The sequence below is a fragment of the Genypterus blacodes genome, unplaced genomic scaffold, assembly GCF_046128005.1.
Source record: "Genypterus blacodes isolate CSIRO-AG114 ecotype Tasmania unplaced genomic scaffold, CSIRO-AGI_Gbla_v1 ptg000141l_1, whole genome shotgun sequence".
Classification (NCBI taxonomy): Eukaryota; Metazoa; Chordata; class Actinopteri; order Ophidiiformes; family Ophidiidae; genus Genypterus; species Genypterus blacodes.
Window position 1 is genome coordinate 190,723 of NW_027466943.1, and position 24,618 is coordinate 215,340.

Consider the following 24,618-nt stretch of genomic DNA (forward strand, 5'->3'; position numbering starts at 1 on the left):
ACTCTAATAGTATAACATAAAAATAAAAGTGATCGATTCCCTCTCTTCGCTCTGTTCCAACTCCATCCACCTCCTCCTCTGGTGACCCAGGCTGATTTTGAAAAGGGGTCGCGACTTTGTCACCGTGTGGCTGATTTTAGCCTGTTGCATGGAGACTGCGATCCAGGTGATGCATCAGCCAATGGCAGGAAGCCAGAGGCAGACACGGGCATCAAGGTTGGCGCGGCTGATGGATGGAAGTGCAACACCAGCACTTGCCGAGCCATTTTGCCATTCTAGCAACCATAAATTACACCTTTACTGCCGGCTGCGGCCCTCTGCGGCGGCCAGCGTTTTCCCCTGATGTCAGCAGCGCATTATCATATTCAATCAGCCCCCAGCAACCTGCACTAAATGGGTGGAGATTGAAGTGGCCATCGGTGAGTCCCTGTAAACATTATTTATATCACAAACAAGAAAATGGTGATATTTATAGCTCTGTTTATTAAGTTGAGCTCAAAAGCTGGAGTGGTTTGTTTTTCCATAGCATTTTATTTTATGTAATCCTTTTTTTTTCTGATGACATACGTGTTCTGTAACCCTTTGTTGGAAGTTACACGGCAGCAAACGCAACTCCTGTTAAAACATTTTACAGCAGAAGATCAGTTGAGCACATGGAAGGCGGTGCGACGACTGAAGACAGAGTTTAACAAACATGGCTTACAACCGGGAATCGCTAAAGCGGTGACCATGCTTGAAGTAAACAAACAATCTTGACTGAAAAGAAGATAAATGAAGTACATTTTTCCACACACACCCCACTGTGTCTATCACTCACAAACACACGTACACACACTCATACATTGTGGTAGGAACTCTGAAAGCTGGACAGTTCAAATTGCAGGTTGTGTCGTGAATAGCAGTTGCACCTGAAGTAAAAAAAAAAAAAAAAAAGGAGTTATATATATTTTTTCTGTCGATGATTACGCAGCAGATTTAAGGGGGAAGCAAAGCTGAAAGAAAATGTATATAGCTAAAAACTGGCCATGATCTCCTCAGCAATCTTTAAGATATTCTCCTGTAAAAACTGCCCCTCTACAGACTAGATTTAAAAATGGATCCAACAACAAAAAAAACATCCTCGTACAAAAGAAAATAAATCAATTATGGTAATAAAAATAAGAGTACAGTGTAAATATATATTCATATTTATAATTTTCTAACTGTATTTACAACATAACGAATGATGCAGTGGACCACTGCGCTGACATGTACAAGGAAAGTGTGTGTCCCTTGGAAATGTTTCGTCTGGATTTGGTCTGAAACGCACGATGCTGTCCGTCACAAGTGATGGAAAAAACAACGGAAAACTGATGGAAGAGGTCAGTTTGTTCCGATTCTTCCGTTCTACGAAATGCCCAAAGTGGAGAAGAAGAAGAAGAGTGAGGATTTGTTCTTTTCTGACACCGTGACAATCTCCAACTCCTGGTAATACAAAGTGCCCCAAAAACATCGTCGCCAGGGAGACCAGGAAAGGGCTGCTCTCCTCTGTCCACGTGACCCCCTCCAAGTCCTACCAGGTGCCTCCAAGCCCCTTTAACTCACTGAGCACCAGTGTTTTAGCTTCATCTCTGGGAACGTGGGGAAGAGTCCGACCCCATGAGGCAGGGAGCGGAGGACGGGAAGAGGAAATGTCAATGTTTGTCTGAGTGGAGATGAGGTATCAGCGTTTCTTAATGGCTGCCCCGTTGGAGTGTGGAGGGAACTTTGGCAGGCAGGGCTCCTCAGCCCCTGCGTCGTGGGAGAACACTGAGTCCTCGCCTGAGGAACAGGTAGAGCTGCGGGTGTCTGGGTAGCTGGGGGAGTATTGGTCCAGAGGCACAGACAGCTCCAAGTACTCCTGTATGCACAGACGGACAAAGAATGAGACATCAGACATCCACAAAATAAAGAGAAAGAATTAATCTCTAGATCTAAAAAATATAGACACGACAGCGAGAGGAGCAGAAAGTTTCTGCTTCCCTCCATGGCGAGCGAGGCAGGACTGACCTGGTTGGCTGTCATGGCCAGGCAGCGGTCTAGATCCTCCACCAGTTGTTTGAATGTGGGCCTATGAGAAGGCACAGCATGCCAGCAGTCCCTCATCATCATATACCTGCAGGGAGGAAGACACTCTCATCAAGCAGTCGAGATTATACTGTACAGCTAAGCTTCAAGATCCTGCTGGACTTGACACAGTTTTCCGTGTGTTGTGTTCCCTTACAGCTCGTGAGTGCATGTGGAGGGTTTGTCCATGCGGTGACCCTCCTTCAGCAGCTTGAATAGCTCCTCCACTGGGACACCTGGGTACGGAGAGCCTCCCAGGGTGAAGATCTCCCACAGTAGCACCCCGAAGGACCAGCTGCAGACACAGAGCAGTTTGTTTATCTGCGCGACTAAATGTTTTCCCCCCCCTCACATTCCGCTAAACCCGTGACGAGCAATACTCACACATCACTTTGGTGTGTGTATATCCGGTCAAACAGAGCCTCTGGAGCCATCCACTTGACTGGTAAACGACCCTGTGGGAAAGGTGTGTTTGTGTGTGTGTTACAGCCAGCATAATCACACAGTGGTCAGTAATGTAAACAAAGTTAGATAAATGATAGTCATCCTTACATTGGTGGTCTTCTTATAGTAGTCAATGTGGTGGATATCTCTGGCCAGGCCAAAGTCGGCGATCTTCATCACGCTATCCTCCGTTACCAAAACGTTGCGCGCAGCGAGATCTCTGTGGATGCACTGGACACATGAAAGCATCGTTACAAGCTGAACCATGTGCACCAATAAGACCGATATACAGCATGAAGAGTTATTCAGCGTCTGAACTACCAACTTAAATGCTCAAAGGTTGCGTCACCTTCTTGGAAGCCAGGTACTCCATGCCACGAGCCACTTGGTAAGCACAGGAGACCAAGTCTTTAATGGACATGTTCTCCACGGGGACCTGGTCAGGGTTGTAGCAGTACTCCATTCCTGGTGGACGCCGAGCTCGTAAGTACTCCCGCAGGTTTCCCTTGGAAGCGTATTCCACAATCACATATAGTGGACCTGCACACAGGAGAAACATAAGGATTTAACATTCAAAATGATCGATTTGTAAGATGCTCTTGCGTGGATACCTTTAATGACACTAAAGAACATCTTCATGCTCAGTTGAGTCATGTAAATTACAAGTAGTAATGCAATTTAAATAAATGAAACCCTAGCTAAAAACAATAACCACTCCACAACAATCAAAGAGGTGGAGCAACAAAGAGCTCCTGATGTTTCTTGTACAGAGAAAACGCGAGTGAAAGGTCATTAGCGGTCAGTATTTCTCTACACAACACAGATGATCAGCGCCAAGTTTTGTCAAGGATGATTTCAGAACTATGGCAACGCTGGCAACAGCTGTGGTCGACTCAAACTGTGAGCTCGGAAGCTTGTGTCAGGGTCATTTATTCATGCTGCCCTACACATCTCTCAGTGCGTCTGAGGAACAACAGGTCCTGAGACATTCTGTGTGTCTGTGTGTACACAACAGGTCAGTAGTGGCCACTCGTCCGTCCGTCTGTCTGTCTTACCCTCCTGTGTGCAGGCTCCCAGCAGATTAATGATGTTCTTGTGCTTCCCAATGATCTTCATCATCTCCATCTCTGAGATCAGGTCTGACAGGTCTTTCTCTGTGGCATCAGCTGGAGGGGAAGGGGGATAAACCATATTAGGATAGTGAGTCAGGGTTCTGCTGGCGTAAAAGGCCCAAAAAAGGCCCGACAGTAATCACCCCGACCAGACTAATAAACCGGCATGATCGCTTTCACAGACACAAGTGTTTAGTTGGGTTGAGCATGGTCAAAGTAAAAGCGCCCTGGGGAAAGACACTTAAAAATCACCAGGTAATAAATGCCTCTTAACGCTGTGCAGTTTAATAAACACTGTTGTATGTCCAATGTCAAGGGTTCTCAATTTTTTTTTTTTACTCTGCTCTGCGTTTGCACTGTGGCTGGGAGCCAGAGGCAGACGTTGCTTCATATCCGCTACTCAGTTTTGGTGCGAGAGCTTATGTCAAAGGTTTCACTACAGTTTAAAGAGGTTTCGTCTTGGTAGATCTGCTTCATATTTCACCAAATCCTCTTGTCACTTCCAGATTCAGTAGCAGAACACAATCAATGTATTGATAGTACAATATTATTGGCTGATATCTTCCCATTACAGCTTTTTCAGTATTCACTATGTGTTCGCAGATGTGTAAAAGTGTGTTTTTAAAATGTATGTATATTTGTTGTGTTTTACAGAAATCTTGTTGTGCTTGCTTTTATATTTGATCATTTAAAATTGAATGAAGTTTACTGTTTATAGTGTATTGTTCTCTGTTGCTGTCATATCTGTAAAATGGATTCTGTACTGACAGTTATGCGACAAGTCTTCAAAAATCAGTATGGGTCAGGCTCTATCACCTTTCAAACAACAGCAAACTTACATTTCAGCATTTTGACAGCAACCTTAGTCACACGATTTGGCTTCTCTTTGTCAAGGCCGAGTGCTTCACCCATCACCACCTGACCAAAGCAGCCTTCACCCAGAGGCTTCCCAAGAACGAGTCTGAGAGGAAGAGGAGAAAGGAGAATTACAATAACGCTCAAAGCAGCTTTTTGGTTCACACTGAGATTTATGTCCAGTTTCACACACACACCTGTCTCTGAGAAGCTCCCAGCGGGGATCCTGGGGCAGCTCATACTCGGACACCCCCGACAGCATTGGAGAGCCGCTGGAGGAGAGGCGAGAGGGACGGACCAGCATCACCCCGGAGTGGATGGAGGAGCTGGAGTCCACAGACACCTGAGGTAAAGAACACCGACATTACTTCCTCATAGTGGAACACACACACTACCATCATCGCTCACAAAGAGAAGCAAGAGGAATGCCAAAGTTCTTAAGAATTTTTAATGCAAAACAAATACCAAAGTCAGTCTGGTGAGCCGTGAGCAGCTCATACCTACCTGATGAACAAAACAACCTCAAGGATCTGCATGAAACCTGAAAGCTCCATGAACGGTTTCAATTTGTTACAGTATTTACATTAACTTGGTGAAAATGCATTGATTTTGCAAACCGAGCTAAAATCCACTTTTATAAATATGAATTTATAAAATGAGGGCAAATGTGATTGTGATAGATGTGAGAAGATGAAGTAAAATGTTCCAAACCCCCTATCTACTTTCTGTTACCTGTCTGCGCAGAGGAATGCTTTTAGCCAGCTTGTGCACAGCCAGCTGACTGTTGAAGTCGGTCTTCTTGGAGGAGGTCCGCATCTTGATGATGATGGCGGTGGCCACCATGAAGGCGATAATAAAGAAGCCTGCACAGTAGATGACCACTTCCAGGTAGGTGTGGTTGGCTGGAGGATAGTGTGGGACAGCTGGAGGGGGGAGCGCAGGGTGACAGGGGTGGGATGAGGAGGTCAGCTGCCATGAATGGAATCCTATCATACTATCACATACAGTAGCGCACACACACACACACACACACACACACACACACACACACACACACACACACACACACACACACACACACACACACACACACACACACACACACACACACACACACACACACACACACACACACACACACACACACACACACACACACACACACACACACACACACACACACACACACACACACACACACACACACACACACACACACGTAGCTGTCGTGTCTTAAAAAAACCAGGACCTTCGACACAGACACACATGGGACAGGAGGCCTAAGCACAAACTCCTATTGTGAGACAATAATCACTTCTTTGAAGTGTAGGGTTTCACTCTACATTCTTTGTCAATCGGAGAAGTGGTCATAGTCCCTTGGATCACACAGCAGCAGAGCTGTACATGCGCTTCCAAGACCCACAGAGAAATATTTGGGACAAACCCAAACGATCCCAAAAATCTGTCTTACAAAAGCTAATGGTGTTTGGCTGCTGTGCTGACGCGACGTTTTAGACCAGTAACATAAACCAGTAACATAAATGATTTTGTTAATGGATGTTTAAACATTTAGAAGTGTGCAAAGGCTCTGGTTTTTTTGTACACACAACATCAAAAGCTCACAGACAGCATGTGAGAACACTGCACATTAATTGTACTTTAATAAACCTTCATTCAACAGTGGAGCTGCTTGCCACGAGTATAAGGCTTTGAATTAATGACTAAAATGGCAGCTTGATACGCCTTTGTCTGCATTTGTGATGCATTTTCAAAAGAGTTGCGTGTTGGTGCTGGTGTTCATAAACAATGACGGGTCACAAAAAACAGCAAACCATAAATTTTGGGGGTTATTTACATAAACATATATGTGCCAACAAATGCTTCAGATCATGTTTTTTTCCTCCCATTCAATAAAAACACCAACATTTATTCATAGGGGTGTAACAGAGCAGTTCATGTGAGTGACAATTTGGCGTACACGTTGGTTTGAGATGTGGCACTAGATCTACATGATGAGACCAGACCAAGTGCATTTCTTCTTCAGACTTCCCTGAGGCCTAAAATCGAGTACTCTTGATCTGTTTTAATGCTGTTACACTTAGAGCACCGTCTCTCTAATGCATAGAACTGCCAGGTGAGCTGCTTTTGTTTTTATTTAATTCTTTATTAAAGCAAAGCAGCCTTACCTGTCTAGTAGCAGATGCTTCTCAGTTTCTCTATGACAACTCTGAATTTCTGGTCCATTTGAACTGAAATATTTTATAGTTTTTAATTACCTGTAAAGCATCTTCATGAACTCAAAGCCGCCTCCACTTGCAAAAGTTTCTTACCACTGAAAGGTGTTATCGCCTCAGTATGCGTCAAAAGAAACTAGGCAGCACATCGTGGTGTGCAACTATGCCAGAAAATAAGATAAAAATAAGACGGCACAACTTTGTAATCTAGATGCGACTAATCATATAAACAGGATAATATGACACACGCTTTCTCACTTTCCTCTCCTATTGTGAGAAGGAAGAAAACGAAAAGAAATCTACTTTGGGCTGTCAAACCCCACATTAAGCATACTGAGGTCTAATGACATAACATACACCTCCTTTAGGACCTTACTTGAGACATCTATAAGTGAATAATTCCCTTGCCAACTATGTGACCATTGAGAACACATCCCAAACCAGAGGTGTGATACCGACTGAAGTGTACCGTTACACCCCTAACCAACACCGGCAACACAAGTGAGCTGTGCTTGTGTGAAAAGCTGACTGACAAGCAGCTTGATAATTGGACAAATGCCCATTCAAACCCTCAGGAATGAGACACTGCAGTGGGCCAATTATCAAAGCCAGGAGCTGTGTTCACAGCAGGAAATGACATAAGTGATACATGTCATTTGTAGAGCTTGTCGGAGAAAATCTGCATTACACCAAATCAAACGTAAACACCAATTAAAGAGTAGAATTGGAGAGACAGTTCAAAGTGAAATCCGATCAGAGCTGCCAAACGACCCTTTTATGAATGAGGCCATTTAGTCTACTTCTATGTGGACTGTGGTTAAAAAGTGATGTCTGTTTTCTTTGTAAATTTCAGTATTATGGCAGGCGACGCAGGGGGGCTCAGGGCCATTTGGCATTCTGTGATTTCACTTATACAGAGCAGAACATGACCCATACTCTTCCATCACAAGTGTTTCGATGGAGCAGGAGCCATGTTGAAGACAGAGAGAGGTTTAGTAGTGCTCTGCCACGGCTTCCTCTCACATTTCTCAACAGAACTAGAGTCACAAAAGACCCCATTCTGACAAATGTGGATAATGGACAGCCAGGCTTGAGGAGGAAAAAAAGAGAAGAGGAAAGAAATTCAGGAGAGAGACAGAACCACTGATACCTTCAAAAACGGTCAACCATGCAGAGTGATGAGAGAACCCGATAGAATTGCCAGCCAAGCAGGTATACTCCCCAGCGTCATCATAAGACACATTTCTCAGTTGGAGGACTTCCATTTCCTTGTCCGTGGTGTTAAGGCCAGCGGTCTAGAAAATAACAAAGGAAGCAGACCCAACAAGAGGCCCAAGAGGAAAAAGGAACCATGAGTAAAAGGACTCTGAAAGAGGAAGAGGATGGAGGAGCGTTCTCCTCTTCAATCCGACACCATCTGCCCAAAAGGTATCACCCGAGCCCCAGCAGAGGGCTCTGTCAGGGAGAGCCTTCCGGTCTCTGTTAGTGGAGGAGCTGGTTAGGTAGCATCTGCACTGTCCGACCCAACATTGGGCCGTCCCATCACCACATCCAATACCTCAGTCTCATCTCTACATGCAAGAGATGGATAACATGGAAACCTCCGCAGCAGAACAGGGCACAGTCGCACCTTTAAGGCTTCACACACACACACAGTTCTATAAATTTAAAGGGGGTGGGGGGGGGGGGGGCAGCTGAGAGAGAGACAGACACAGAAGAGAGAGAGACAGACAGAGAAGAGAGAGAGAGACACACAGAAAAGAGAGGGGGGCAGAGAGACTGAAAGACAGAGAGAGAGAAGGACTTTGAAGGGCAAGGGAGCGAGAGTAATGGAATAAGATGGCAAGAGAGGCCCTTATTAGGAGGGCACAGCACAGGCATGGGGCAGGAGTGCGAGCGGGTCCAACATAAACCTGAGACTAAACACTTTCAACTGTTCTGCTGGGAATTTTCCATAGCGTCATTTACAGTCAGGAGACACTGAGGCAGGAGAGAGGGAGGGAGGGAGAGACGGAGGGAGGAGAGAAACAGCTGAGGTTGTCTCTAGATATGCAGCCCTAGATTCCCAGGTGGTCCTTCTGTGGTGTCCCGTGCTGCTGCTGCGTGGCGGTGGTGGTTACCTGTGGGCTCATATCTGTTGACAATCAGCCAGGCCGACTGATTGGCCTCGCCTATATAATTGGACACTTTACATATATATTCCCCGCTCTCCTCCTCAGTCACATTGTAGAGGGTCAGCACCTGAGTGTCCGAGCTATTGACCCCAGAATGCTGGAAATAAAGACAGGTCATGTGCAGCACAGACAAAAAGCAACAGAGACAGCCTTCAAATGATAATAAATTCAGGGTCTGCACTTTTCTCTGGAGATCAAGGCTAATGGAGAGCCGCATCTTGGATTGGTTCTTTCAGATAAATAAATCAATGCAATAAAAAGACAGTATGCTGGGAATTTTACATAAACAATATAGAAATAAATCACCAATACACTCAAAAGCTAAACTGAAGAATATTTCATTTGCGTGTACTCGTTAATCATTATCAAATAATTCAACATTCTTCTTAAATGCCAGCTGAGTGGGGCTTCTTGGGGCGGGAGTGGTCAGGGGAAGCTCCTACCTTGAGCACACGGACGAATGGCAAGCCATCGGGGCCGACGCGACTCCCGTTGACCTCGATGTGTTTCAGCCACTGGATGTGAGGCTGAGGGTCACTGAACACCTTGCACTCAAACTCCACGTCGCTGCCAACCACTGCTGTGCGATTGGCGGGCAGACCGGCCTGCAGGATAGGCCTGTGAGGGGAGCGCTCTGAAAAGACACACACACAACCACACACCTAACCTTAGTCTGGAAGTTGTCTTAACAATGAGGCAAACATGCCATATCCAAGACAAACACAACTGCGATAAACCAAAAGCACACATGCCTGACTGATTTTCCAACGCAAGCCAAATAAAACACCAGCATGTTAAGGCTTTCTTACTGGAAATGGCCACAGCCGATTGCAGATAAGGTCACCGGTGTATTCCGCTCTGATAGTGTGCAATTTCACACGTTACAAACAGCAATTTATCATCCGGAGAGTTTAAATGACGTTTCCCATCTATGTGCCGCCTGCGTAATTATCAACAAAAATAGATGGGTCTGCAATTTAACAGTCTGCTCTAAAACTTTACTGCAAGATGAAACATTCTTTGTGCTCCGTTTTGATGACTGATAACACTCGAGGGAGGGGGAGGGGGGTGATTCTTAGCATGGACCCGACAAATACTTTTCCCTCACAAAGAAGATCTTGCTTCTCAATACCAAATTGGATCCAAGAAGGTCACGCTAAGCCGAGGGGACAACAGTGACGGACAGTGTGCTGGTCTGATTTATAGCAACTGGTGATGGAGCCCGTCAGGACATCACGTCAGGCGTAATCAGTTCTCTCCTCTACATACGCGTGGCTCCATCACTCAGGTCCCGAGAAAACAAGTCTAATTTACGAAATGGGGGACAAAGCCGGTCCCAGTTTAGCCCAAAGCGCTGCTACCGGGCCACGTCCTTGTGGCTTTGGGGTGAGGATTACTTTTGATCAGTAAATCAGATCTAGTGGTGTGACACATTAGTGAAATTGCTCAACCTCATGAATATCTGACGGGATCAGTATTGTCCGCCAAAGAACGACTCACACCAGCAAGAGGAAACACTTACCAACGACGTCCAGCTGGTAGGTGTGATTGATGCTGCCGTACTGGTTCTCCACCACACAGGTATAGTTCCCCTTGTCAGAGGGCACTACAGATTCCATGATGATGGTCCAGACATGGTCACGGACCTAAACATTAGGAGGAGTCAGGTAAAGCAGTTGGTATAATTAGTATAGTGCAGACAAAGGGGCTGACAGCTGCTCATATTTAAACGATATGCTCTATTTGGGTTTAAAATAGTTCCTTCTCCTAAAATAAGTCCTTCATCTCATCTTCTCCGTTGATAACCATCTCTAAATGTATATCATTAGAAACTTGTGCTGCTCTGTGGTATTTGTCCTACCCAGCACATACCACAGGAAAAGGGGGTCTATGTTTCCACCCCAGCCCGTCTCATTAGCGCCAACCGATGCCGCCGTGGAAGTCTGGCTCTTTTTTTTCTGCGACATGTTATAATTTTTCTTCCATAAATCTGCCAAGACCGGCAGTGTGTGATTAAACCGGCAAACCTCTAAGGCAATCGCAACATCAAACATGCGCATACACAGGCTGAGCCATACGGTTTCCCTCATTTAGCTCAAACATGATGAGGGAGTTCAGCTGCCACTTGCCAGATGTTTTGTGCATGGCTTCATACATATGGTGTACATTATTTGCTCCCTCCTGCACGTCTCTATGCAGACGATATGAACAATAAGAGGCCTGGGTCGTAAAAACAGAGTGTGGGAGGGATGAGAGACGTCCCGAGTCGGCAATGCAGACCTTTGCACCTTGACTGAGGAACCAGCAGCCATATGGTTAAGTGTGCTAACTGGCTAGGGCGGGGTGGTGTGGTGTGGAATTGTGTGTGTGTGTGTGTGTGTGGAATTGTGTGTGTGTGTGTGTGTGTGTGTGTGTGTAGGGGGGGGTGAGAGGAAACTCCTAAATGTGTCCCAGCTGGGGAGGGAGATGGGATAGGGGAGCGCAGGACAAGGCTGGACTAGCTGACACCTTAATGGGAAGAGCAGATGCAGGGGAAGGAGGGGAGGGGGGCATCTACGTGCAGCTCACACCTGTGAGGCGAAGTCTGGATACACACACACAAAGTACTCCGTATAAACTTAAAGCACAAGAAGCAAGATTTCTACTTGTCACCCGAGCATTAGGTGCGCTTTGATATAATTTATTTCTCGGTCATGACAAAGACTCAGGTGAGGTCTTGGTCCACACCCATCTAATTTGAGTCTGCAATAATTCAAGCACCTAAGTTCTAAACATAACTTAAAGACAACTACTCGTGTCCCTGGGTGCTGAGATGAGGGGAAGCTGATACACGCAAACTCAGGTCCACACCCTTCAGCGTGAATTGTTTACCCTGTCTCACTTCCCCTAAAGTAAACCTGGCTAAGAGCTGCAGACTGGAATTAGCGCTCTTATCAACTGTTGGAAGCTCAGTTTATCAGCAGCAAGCATCTCGTGTGAATACAGCCTGAGTGGAGCCGTGGAGATGTTGACAATACGAAAAATAACCCACAGCCCTGTGTGGTGGCATAGTGTTTTTTCTTTGTTTGTGAGGTTGGACGTAAACGTGCCTCTGCTGAGAGCCGCCCCCCGCCCTCTAAGGGTAGGGGGGAAGTGATCTAAAGATGAGATCACTAACACATTTACACTCATGCTGAATGATAATATGGGCGTAGATTATTTATTGTACCCAAGAATAATGAGAGATGTGAATTTGTTGTTTTGTTCTTCTTACCTTGAAGCCTCCGATGCGATGGTCCCTCTTGAACTCTTTGCCGTTCTTGTACCATTTCAGAGTCGGGGTTGGGTTGCCACTGGCCTGGCATCGAAACTTCACTGTCTTACTGGCTGGGACGGCGTGAAGCTTTTTCTCCATTTTTTCTGGATGAGCCCATTGTGGGGCCATTGCTACGAAGCAAAACAAAGTAAGACCATTTATGAAATGACGCTTCACAATTTACGCTGCGATCACCCGCTCTGATGGGGGAATTGTAATCACAGTATTATTATTTATGACTTGTTAATCGTGTTAAACAATGTCAGCTCAGAAGCGAGCCACATGCCGTCATCGAAAGAGCCATTATTGGCCCGTGAGCCATAGGTTCCCGACCCCGGTTTGTCTCGCGGGCCGGATCAAACGGTTGGAGGTTCCCCACCCCTGTTTAAGATCATATTGCATATGTTCAGCCAAAATCAATATGGATAAAGGTTTGGCAGGGTTGGGTTATCAATGACCTTATTTAAAAGGTCCTTCATGTACAAAACAATTCCCCTTCATTTAATAAAGTAAATCTAAGGGGAAAGAAAATAAGAGTGGAAGTCAGAGGTCAGAGGTCAGCATGCTGCCGTGATTGTCAGCTGCTGGAGTTGTTGTGGGCAGAGAAGACAGTAGCAGCCAAATGATGATGCCTGCGTGATAAAATGACTCAGAAGTGCTAATTGGGAGACATGTAAGGTTAACCACAGCTTAGTCACCACAGGGACATTCCTCATGGGAGAGCCGTCAGCAAAGCAGGGCCTTCTGATTCAGTGTGGAGTTATCCCCCCACGTCTGACCCACACCAGAGGCCTTTAATTGAATCCTAAAGCTCTCAAATCAGTGACTTTTATGACGATGACTCGTCACCCTATGACCAATAGCCAAGTAATGACCGTTTGGTGCAGCTATACCAGCAAGAAGATCACAACACTTACGCAACAGTTTTTGACTGCCCAACAGTTTCGCTTCTTCAGATGAAGACTCGTCATCCTCATCATCATCCTCAGAGGAAGCCAGGGTATCAACTAATGAAAAACATGGACAGAGGCAGTTAATTATCAAGTTTTCCATCTATACGACCCCCCCCATTCTCCAAGTATAGATGGTATAATCAAATTTCAAAGTGCATGTTAACTGATAGATTCATGTTATACAGGGCGGTGTTGCTGTCCATTTCAGGTGAAAGCTAGACAGACACACAAGAACAATGCTTCACCCCTGTCATTTTTGATGGTAGAACTTTTTATCTTAAAGATTTTATACAAATCTCCAAGAATGGTCATCCACATGTCTAATACAATGTCTACCTCTGATTGTCAAATTTGCCTTATGTTTCTCCTAATGGACACCATCCCTCTATTCCACATGCATTAGCACTGGGCTGAAACTTTGACCTTTCCCTGTAATCTTCAGATTTGAAAACATAGCACATGCCCACACACACAACATTGATTATAATACCCCTGCCTTCAATTGTTATTATGGATAAAGGTTATGACTATATACTTGGAAATTAAGAATAACAAAAACAGACTGAAGGCTCTGATCTGTTTGTGTTTTCCGATGACGTTACCTGTCACGTTGTAGTAGACGCTGTGGTTGCCGAAGGTGGTGCACGTGTACAGACCGGAGTCTGTCAGCTCCACGGTGTCAATCTCCAGCCGGCCATTACGGATATGTGTGTGTTCTCCATCCACCACAGCCACATGGTCTTTGGTCCAGTTGACAGCTTGAAGGGAATCTTTGGCAGTGCAACTCAGATCCAGAGGGTCCCCAGGATAGAGGGTGAAGAGCTCCGCCTGAGGCTCCACAGAGACTACAAAACAAAATCATCCCACATGGTTCAAATTGACCAGTGCAAGACAGAACTTGGCGTAAATATGTATTCTTATAACACTTTAAAAGCACCTATGTACACATTACGTTAATGTGACTGATACAAACTGTATCTGTCTGATACATAAGCCCTAACCTGCGGGACTACCCTTACTTAACAAATTGCGCACTTATTTTTGTTGCGCAAAATCTAGAATGGAATAAATAGTAAATGACCGGGCACAACCAGTGTCTGTAGTATTCAGAGAGTTTTCACACAAAAATGTGGTGTAATATCTGTGGTGTAAACGTGTCAAGATCAATAATAAAGCAAGGTCTACCTGACAGCTGAGGAACCCTTTCATTTCCCTGAAAGCCAACAATGCCTCCTTCTCTGGTTTACCTGTGCTGTGTTGATAATGGCAGAGGCAGAGCTGCTATCGGCTCACTCTCTGCCTCACCTCTCCCTCAAATTAAATCGCATCCCAAATTAGTCAAGGCCCCGTCGCCAAACAGGCAAGGAGCTACTTGGGAAAGGAAGACGAAATTCAATTACAGGAATGAAGAGAGGGGAGGCGCCAGGGAGCGAGACACCTGAGCCCCCCTGTTCTAAATGACTACATGGTCCAAGGGGGGAGGGGGTAACCCAATTACGCTGACACGTTGTCCATCACGGTGTTGTTTGTGCAGTTACAGAGGCAAACGCAGAGATCCTGACGGGCCAACTTGCTTGACATTCTTGCTCTATGATCAAACTTCCATGGAAAAATGTTAACAAGGGGCAAAGTTTTAATCAACAGCAAGGATAACACACATTGATGACACACTTCAGATGTTTCAGCAAGGTAATGCACAAGGCAGCTCTTGATTTGTTTTTGAAAGGTGATAGACAAAAGTCTTGCTTGCAGAGGGAATAAAAATCAACTTTGACAACATTTTGTTATAACCCTAATAAAAGAAAAGAGAATAAAAGCTACAGCGCCGAAATAAAACACTTAATAAAAAGCAGCAGAAAACCAGAATGTTTTTGATCTCAATTCATAAAGATGTTTAGACTTGGAACAGATTTTAGATTTTGTGTTCAAGATATTTGGAAACTAAAAGCTGCCTCCCCATGTTTTTGTTTTAAACCAACAGTGAGCCAAAACCAGCTCCAGGCAGCACTTTGCGAACAAGTTCAGCATTCTAACATCAATCCTTAGACATGGTTGTAGTCAGTGTAGTGACAGGAAAACTATGTGCTGCGCTTTCTTCAATGAATAAAACAGAATAAAAAACAGCTGCTTTTTCTGAGAAACCATGGAGACAAATGGAGTTACAGTTTCTCTCATTAGAAGCTGACGCGGTTTCTTTAATTCCTGCTCTATTTTTGAGCGTAAATTATGTTGGAATTACCTTGGCGTAGCTTTTGAGATATAAATCCCTTTTTGCATTTTCAGATTTCAATCTAATACAGCCTCGGGGTCATTCCTCTGGGCCTAAAACAATCATTTCATTTAATCATTGTTTAGCTCAGGGGAACTTTGGTAAATCCAATCATAAGTTTGTTGAATGCACTTCTTACAATAATCTAAAACTCTCTAGTCACCACTCTAGTGATCCCTGGTGACAGTGTTACAGCCACTATGTTGAATCTGAGTCACTTTTCCTGCGTAGTAACAATGAACACGCCTTTAATCATTACAAACAGAGCAGAAACATAAACCCGAGTCAAAATGCCACAGTGGAAACTCATCAAGAACTCCTCAAACTGAGGAAAACTTGGGAGCGCTCGATCCAACTTTTTCTAGCCTTTCATTCTGTGCCTTTGTACATGTACTTCCACACAACCAGAGATCCATATAGCTCAACGTCAGCAAACCTGAGTAATCCCTCCCTCCATCACAACAAAGGCCAAACAATGAAGGGTAAGAGGGAGCAAACAGAGTGAGATAGAGCGAGCGTGTGAGCGGGCGAGCGTGTGCACAAGAGCGAGCAAGAGTGGGCCTGCAGCGGCATGTTCTAGTGCCAGTTGCTATGGTGACCCCAGTAGGGCCTAGTAAAGGTATTTCCTGGATCGCATATGTCTGACAGGCCCTTAATCCCAGCAGGAAAAGGGGCCAGGGGGTAGGATCAACTTTCTCCTCAAAAACAAAACCAAAGGGGGAAAGTAGGAGACGCGGTTAGTGATGAGCTGGAACTATCCCACTTGGACACGGCCTCAAACGAAAAGGTCTCTGTGCTGTGTGTGGGGGCCAACTGGTGTGTTCCGGCTCCTGCCCTCTAAATGCAGATGCTACTGATACGGCAGTGTCAACATACCGGCCGCAGACATCATAAAAGGCCCATAAAAGCTATAAAAATTTGCTGGTTGCTTTATTGTAGGGTGCAGTCAGGACCATATGTGCTTCGGTGACAATTTACTTAAAAAACTGGAACACGCTCGGGTGCATTCAACCATGCTACTGTCTAAAGAAAAACAATACCCATGTTACATTGTTTTGATAGTAATAAACACTTTTTAGGATGTTCCCTCGGATTTAATCCTTCTGGTGCCAGGAATGGATTAGGACGGATTAAGCGGCATACTTTCAGAAAGCAACCAAGCTGGAACGGTCTCTCACATGTTCTTCCAGCCATTTGGAAAAATTGATTGACATCACTTAAAATCAGCTTGATTGTGTAAAACATGAAAGACGTTTTAGCAAAGAAGAAATCATTAAGATGTTTTGAACACGAGGAAAGGGTTTAAAAATCTGTGTGGTGAAAACAAACTCAAAAAAGGGCCGACAACAACAACAAAAAAAAAAGACTGGAGTTGGCGCCAGTCTATGAAACCTTCTGTGGCTTCAAAGATAGGAAGCAATATGCTGCGGGAATGACTGCTGGGATTTCCTGGCCTCACTGGAGTGACGGCTGAGAGCAGGGAAGTCAGGAGGCTGGCAGAGATGGCACACACACACACACACACAAGAGTTAGGGCGATTTTCCCTCCGATTATTTGTCCGTCCGGGTGGGTGACGCGTAGAGGGGATTGATAAGTGACAATAGGCAGGACCAGTACCGGCAGGAAGCAAAGGAACGCCACAATGCCTATTAGCAAACCCCCCCAAAAAATCCACTGAGTGCTTGTCCCCTCCTGAAAGCTCTCCAGTGGAGTACCTTTTCTCTCCTAAATGAGCCATTGACAGCCATCGTGGATTAACACTTGGGAACTACAAGGATTAGCCTGCAGCGCAAAGTTAAGGTTTAAATATATTCCAGTGTCATTCAAATGAGTTCCGGTACACTGAGGCCTGCGTCGTCTCTTTAAATGCCAAACAAACAGGGAAACCAGGACGTCTTTAGATAATACAGTGTACTCCTTGTTGCTTCGCCTCTGATGCCAGTAGTGAGGAGATTAAACCCACAACTATATCTTGCCACAGTCCGAAAGTGCCACAGTTTGTCCAAATGCTGATTTGCTTCATTTCTCAGACGTCACCGGCACCACTTCAAATGGCTACGCAGGAATCCAACAACAACATGTGTATTGCCGTTTTCCCCGACATGACTACATCACAGAGCTAATAAACAACTTTAAAAAAGGGACTATTGTCATTTTTCCATGACTGAATGCTGGTTAACAGATGTTCTGAAGGAAGGATGCTCCTCTAATCAGAACGTTAACTCCACTAGCAGATGATGCACTAGCTTAACATTTGCTGGACCAGACATCACCACTTTGACTGTTCTGCCTTGGTTTGGCTTACATTTCAGTGAGAATGATGGAAAGTCAAGTTCATTTGTAGTTTGATTCCTTCAGTACTCCTCTGGGCCCCAACAAGAGGCTTTCCATGGCAGGTCTGATGTACGTCAGGGTCAATGGCCTTTTCTGCTCTGACTGACAGCAGAGCGACAATCAAAAGAATCCAGTGGGAGCAGTGCTTAGTCAGCCCCACGTCTGAATCTCACTGTCTCACATACAACTGCTGGCAATAACAACAAAAAAATCATGTTTAAGACAAAAAGAGGCTGGTCTCACTGAATAATCTCATTTCAAATGGAGTTTAGTCATAACAATGGTTGTCCATGTGGGCCCAGAGGAAATTAAATGATTTGGATAGGTTCATCCTTTTCTTATGTGAAGGGGACGAAACCAAAAACAGTGAAACAAACAAAGAAGGACGCATACAAACATGACAATTTCCATTTAACTATTTAGTTTCTTCTCCCGAGACAAAAGGAATGCAACCAAATACTTCTGCTGTGATTGTTTATCGACAGCTGAAGCCATCCGTCACCCAGCAGGGAAGCAGGGGGGGGGGGAGCATTCCCAAGCAAAAGTCGGTGGGGGAGCAGGAGGAAAAGCAGAGAGGCGCATAGATAGTACCTGGCCATTTGGTGAATGAGAACTGGGTGGAGTGTATATGCATCAGACACCCCCCACTCCAGGGGCAATTTATTGCCTTGGCAGAAAAACATTCTCTTCAGAAACCCTATCTTTGAGGATAAGGGAGGGCTCAGAACAGCATCTTCTTTCCTTTTTCAAAAACAGGCTAATTTATAGTTTCCCTGGCGGTTAACTCCTCTCTCGGTGACAACAAATACCTTTTCATTACAAAGGAGGAGAGGAGCAGGGCCTGCTGGGTAGTAGGGCTGCCCTTGGGCTACAGATGGGAGTCATTTACTCCTCCACATCGCACTGTTGGCTGAGAGACAGCCACACCAGGTTTATTTTAGGGCTTACAGCCCAACAGAGACCCTGTTGCTTAATCACTCTAATTATAATGCTCGGCTTTATCATATTCTTGTGCTGCACTCCACTTCCGACTGCTGAGTGTAAACATCCAAACTTATCTACCCACAAGTTCAGGCAGCTATTACACTGTTGGACCGTATCCAAGAGACACATTTCTAAGGATTCAGTTTCAGTGCTTCTTTCCCCTTTTCAGAACTGGACTTGTGTAACTTCCAGACCAGCCGTCTTTCTAAACAATCTTAGGGATTGTGTGTGTGTGTGGTTCGGTTGAGAATATAACAAGATATAATGAATGTCATGAGAATTTTTTTGAAAACAAATTTCTAACAAGTCAGTCTATGAACCAGCTTGACAAGTGGTGGGAGAGAGAAAAGGTGCTAATCTCATTGGTAGAAGGGTTGCATCCAATGCAGCAAACAGCACTCAAACAAGCCTAAAAATGGGGGTTGGGGGACACCGACACTACAAAGGGACAGACCTCACCAGAGCCTTGAGTGTGTTAGGATTACACTCACCAACAAAGACGAAGATAAGAGCCAAGATAAGTGTAGTTCGAGGAATACCTTTCTTCACTGCATTCATATCAGTCACATCATTATATGGTTTTAATTGAATAATGTTTTAATCCTAGCTGGGGGAAAAGCTAGAACAACAAAGTGTACAATGCGAAGTACATAATTTAAGATATGAAAATGACTTACCTTCATCAGCATTTGCGGGCCAAGACTGAGTTTGCAGAACCTGGGCGAGCAAAGTCAGAAACAGAATTCTACTTGGCCTCATCAGCATCCTGCTGAGGGAGCTACAACTGCTGGAGCGTCTGCGACTGGAACTCCATTCAGACCTTTGGGTCATCAGCAGCAGCAGCAGCTCATTGACAGTGCTAAAGCAAACAAAACATAGGAAAGGACTGCATCAATACACGAGCATTGTACAACTGCATTTTCAACTCATGTATCAATAACAAACTACAATTTCACCATGAACCTTTTGTGCAAGTAGGAAATTAGGAATATTTAAAAAAAACAAGCAGGATAAAAAGCTCAATATTTCAATCTTTATTCTTTCTGAAAAATATTTGAGAAAAAACGTTTGTTTAAAAAGAAGAAAACATCCAGCATGTTCTCAAAGTTCAAGGTAGATACTGCAGCATTTTGTACAAAAACACTGATAAGAGAACACAGAGCACCAGGCTGTAACAGTAACAACTTAGGAATGAAGTGTTTCCATAAGCGCGAGCCCTTAACTCGGGAAAGCGGTTATCGCACATAAAACTGCCATATCAACTAGTGTTGCTGCTGTTCAGACCTCTGCTGCTTTGGGTAATGCACACATGGAGGAAGTACACGTCATTCCACATGGGCATCGTGCAGTGGGTGACCCTCCGATTCACATCTGTTGGCATCATCACCTCTGCAGCATCTGTCCGCAAAGATTAACACTCGCCCCCAACCCCCATAATCCACCTTGAGGAATTTATTTAAGACCCCCCGCCCCTTCAAAAAAAAGAGACTGGGGCCTGTTATGTGACACCCCTGTAGAGAGACCGCCAGGCCATCGTTTCCACACTCACAGATCTATCACCTGACAGTTGGTTTTGGTCACGAGCCCAAACTGACCCCCAACCACCATTTGCTCTCGTGCTTGTCAAGTGGTGTCAAACAAAAGCTTGTGGGGTTCCTACACTCCTGACAAGTCCAGCCTAGAGTCACGGACACACATCTCATCAATGGAGAAGCTACTTCTGAATGGACTCTCAAATGAATCCAGCACCAGCAGCACATTCTTACAAGGTCACCCTAACCCCATTGCGGTTTCACTCTCACCCAAAGTGATTTTCAGAGGCAGCTATGTTTTTTTCTTTAAGTGGTAATTGTTTGTGTGAGTGTTTATCCCTGAAGCACAGTGTTCTACTCAAAACCAATTCAATTTCACTTTCCAAGAATGGTCTAGTGTTCTAGCAGCTGAGCCGGGTCAGCGGGGTCCAGGAGGGATAAAGAAGCTTGGTCATCCCAACTCTGTAAGCTGTGAGTCAGTGTTTGGGAAGCCTCCAAGAATCTACTTCTGCAGGCAGGCACAAGAACGTCACAGAGTGCGCTGCAGAGCCAGAGCCCACCACGTTCCCTGGGCCCTCGTCACTGCTACAACCGTTGATAATTAAAAGAAAAGGAAATGGTGCCTTCAAAGTATGACACACACAATGCTTTGTCATACTCAGCTCCCATGGGAGCAAGAGTTAAATTCACAGTAAATCTTTCTGTACACATACAGTACATACTCATCGAGCTTGTGGGCAGTTGTGAATTCCATCTGAATGCCACAGTCAAAGCAGTATTGTAAAGGTTTCTTGTTAACCGTAGAAATATTAATGATGATATAACAATAACAGAAGCCTACAGAATACAAATGGCCCTTCTAAAATTTTTGATTAGCGCTCAAAGAGTTATACTTGAATACGAACACTAAACATGGTGTTTACCAATGCTGAAAATGAATGTTTCTTCGTCTAATATCCAAGCGTCTACACAATAGCAAATCGATACCCGCCAAGAACAAGTAGAGAAATGCTGAGGAAGATTGAGGAAATACCTTTTCATTGACTACATTAAGCAATTCAGCTGTTCATTTTTGATTAACTACTCAGAAAAATTTGAAAAGACAAATTACTGCACAACAAAAGCATCTTGACAAAGAGAAATTGTAACACTAATGCAGATGATGATGATTATCTATCATCATCCTGTTGTCTTCTGAAATTCTTCATAGATGAACAGGTTGTTGAAAACCAGCCAAACAAATTGGCCAACAGGTCACAGATTACAACATGCGAGACACATTAAGCTTCTCTCATTGTACAAAGACAAAGGCTACTGGCCTGAGCCATACCATGACCACCAACGTAATTACAGTTCACTGCCATCCATGCAGAAAATTCCACAGCTCTCGGGTCCTGCAGCCCATTCCCGTCTCACTCCGAGGACAGACCAGACCATGTGTGTGCAGCTCGGCCGGAACAGGAGCATCAGACCATTTCCCCCATCGCTACAGATTTCACAAAAACAGGTCGCTCTTGACAGCCTCACAGGTTTGAAGCATTGGCTCTCCACCAGCGTGCCACGGACAGAGATCCAGTGTCCTTGTATGTCTTACATTAAATATGTAAAGCAAATCAATGTCAAGCCAAAAAACTTCTATCTACCATTAGATTAACACTTTAATACTTAGTATATCCAAAGTGCCTTTCAGTACTGAGTGTATGTTTTCCCATGGGAGCTTCAAAGGCAAACAAAACTCCAACCAATAGTACTTTGAGCCTGTTAGAATTCAAATTTAATGCTGAATTTGACTGAAGACACACACCTCACCAAATTCTGTACAAATCTACACAACTTGCAACAATATGTTGATTACCACACACACACACACACACACACACACACACACACACACACACAGGATATGATTGTACAGCTCAGGTAACAGTTACACTGTGCTAAAGCGGCAGCCTGGTAAATTTAAAAGGTAGCAGTCTTCCTCACTTCCCATCACACTGTCCAGGAGAAGACGTCTTCTCCCTGTGGACCGTGGACATGCTGCTTCTCATCGTCTCTCTGTCATGTCTACAACTTCATGTATGGAACTCTACAAACTATCAGACGGCCGCTTCCAGAACCCAGACTTAACGCTTAATTATATGCCTTTGTTTTAAGAAACTTTGAATATTACTGAATTTCTGCATGAAATGTAAGTCATGGTCCGTGGTAAGGGCCATGTTTTATGCCATATGATATTAAATATTGTACATATTACTGTGTTAACCTGAATCGTTGCACCAAGACTCAAGCTGAAAAGACACAAGTGACACTGTCCACAATGACCTTGCTGCTGATTTAAGACATTTCCAATCGTGTGTAGTATTGACAACAGTACTGCAGAATAACAACACAACAGGACAAAGAAGTTTCTACCAGTAAACCCACAAAGCAACAAACCTCCACCGTTTAAAAGGAGTGGCTCCATCGTGGGCATCTGAACACGTTTATTGTGCATTTCTATGGGTATTGCTTATGAAATGAAACCACCCAAGATCAATACATCTTCTTTAGAAAACGTTTACATTCAGCTAAATCTTTTTTTCTTTTTTTTTTTTTACACACAGTTTTAGCAGGACTCCTGACAGCATAGGGCCTAGTATCATGGGCGAATGGACCCTCAAGAATGGAAATACAAGTTTTGAAATGCAGCTGAAGGATTTCCAGAAGAAACAAAATACGTAAATTCCAGCACTCCTAATTTCCACTGATAGGAAATATCACCTTATAGCAAACAAGTGGTTGAAATTCAGCTATTTGGATCAAATAAAGACAGATTTCTTTAATTTGTTCTTTTTTGGAGTAAAACAAAAGCCATAGAATCAAAGAAACATTGAGAATAAGAGATACAAATGACCAGATTTGCAGTAAAATGCACGTAAAATGCAGCAGTGTGTGATTGATGAGTGCTCACCTTACTGCGAGTGGAGACGGAGCCAGAGGAAACCAGAGGAGGGAGAGTCCTGCGCTGAGATTTAATGCTGGAAACACTTTCCCCAAAAACACAGTAAATCCTCTGATAAGCGTTACAGGCGCGTTACAGACGCACTTTCTGCTCCAAAACTAACTGCGTTTGGCCGCAAGTTTGAGCATGTTTTTGTCAAACTTCTGCGACAAATCCAAGAATGCGCGTGCCCCCCCTCCTCGCCGCAAATCCCAAATAATCAACAGAGCGGAAAAAAACTTGGGGTAAAAGTAAAAAATATCACGGATTTAACAGTGGTTTCTCGTTTTATTTAGTGTTTCGCTCCTTTTTATCGTTCTTTATTCTTATAAATGGGTAAAGCAGCTCCGTGCGGGCAGCCTGTGCGCTACTTTTCGCTCGTCCTTTTATCCCAAATCGTTGCGCTCACCGTGGAAGAAAAAAAAAAGTCTCCTCACCTCCGAAAACTGGATACTAAGGTTGGTGCTGAATCATGCGAGCAAAACATCCGAAATGGCGATTAGATTCTTAAAACTGCGACGATTCGGTAGATCCGAGGGGTTAGTGAAGCATTCCCGTGTGGAGACGTTTAGCGGTTAAACAACGAGAGTCCTCACCAAACCTCCCCCCTTAAATCACAGGCAACGCTCGTCTCGCCGTGCGCCGCGAAAGCGGACATAAAACACTACAACACTTCCGGTCGGTGCTTTCACAATAAATGCCCTATGAAAACAGTTTCGTAAACAGTGTAACATAGTTTTGTGGTGTATGATATATGATATTCCTCTCAGGTTACCCTGTTTTTCTTTTGTTTTTTTTCGTTTTTGTCAGAGAAGAGTGCCGGACAGGACACATGATTTACAAAAGCAAACATGACAGAACATAATGGCACTATTGTTGGAAAGGTTACTCAAAAATAATACTACCAGCTACTTATTACGCTCCTAAAGGCGCAGTGTTATTATATCGTTCATGACTCAGCGGTCAAACTAATCTGATTTCCCATTTCCTTTCATTTGTGTTGCTTTGTGAACTTCTACCTGTCATTTGTATAATTCGGATTCCACTGTAGACGTGGGTATCATTCCATATATCATAGCTAAAAACAATCTGCTCGATTCACGCCCATTGGAAATTGGACATAATCTATATGACAGCTGAAGACATTTCTAAAGCAGACTTTGTTGACCTTAGAATTATGAGAACTTTAACATTATTTAAATATATGCTTTTCTGTTTGTCGAACAATATTAAGATAAAGAATAATCTTATCTTATTATGATGTACAGTACACATTATTGTGAAAATTATGTAAATCCATATGGGATGACACTTTAAAATGAAGCCTAACCTATTTGGCAGGATGATACACTTTCAATCATAACTG

General features: G+C 44.2%; 1 protein-coding gene across 2 annotated transcripts; it reads right to left on the bottom strand.

Moving 5' to 3' along the window:
- Positions 1-460: 460 nt before the first annotated feature.
- On the bottom strand, positions 461-23,890 carry fgfr1a (fibroblast growth factor receptor 1a). 2 transcript variants are annotated; one of them, XM_076165119.1, is made up of 18 exons: positions 23,223-23,890; positions 19,418-19,599; positions 13,755-13,997; positions 13,117-13,206; positions 12,158-12,330; positions 10,427-10,550; positions 9,348-9,538; positions 7,881-8,025; positions 5,229-5,419; positions 4,694-4,839; positions 4,481-4,602; positions 3,585-3,695; positions 2,879-3,069; positions 2,638-2,760; positions 2,470-2,540; positions 2,243-2,380; positions 2,029-2,134; positions 461-1,879 (listed from the first exon to the last, which is right to left on the bottom strand). In XM_076165119.1, exons 2-18 carry the CDS (start codon positions 19,569-19,571, stop codon positions 1,703-1,705), a joined length of 2,496 nt encoding a protein of 831 aa, XP_076021234.1. In that variant the 5' UTR covers positions 19,572-19,599; positions 23,223-23,890; the 3' UTR covers positions 461-1,702. The 2 variants fall into 2 exon arrangements, with proteins under 2 accessions (XP_076021234.1, XP_076021233.1); XM_076165118.1 differs by lacking the exon at positions 7,881-8,025 and adding an exon at positions 8,851-9,001.
- Between the last annotated feature and the right edge of the window lie 728 nt (positions 23,891-24,618).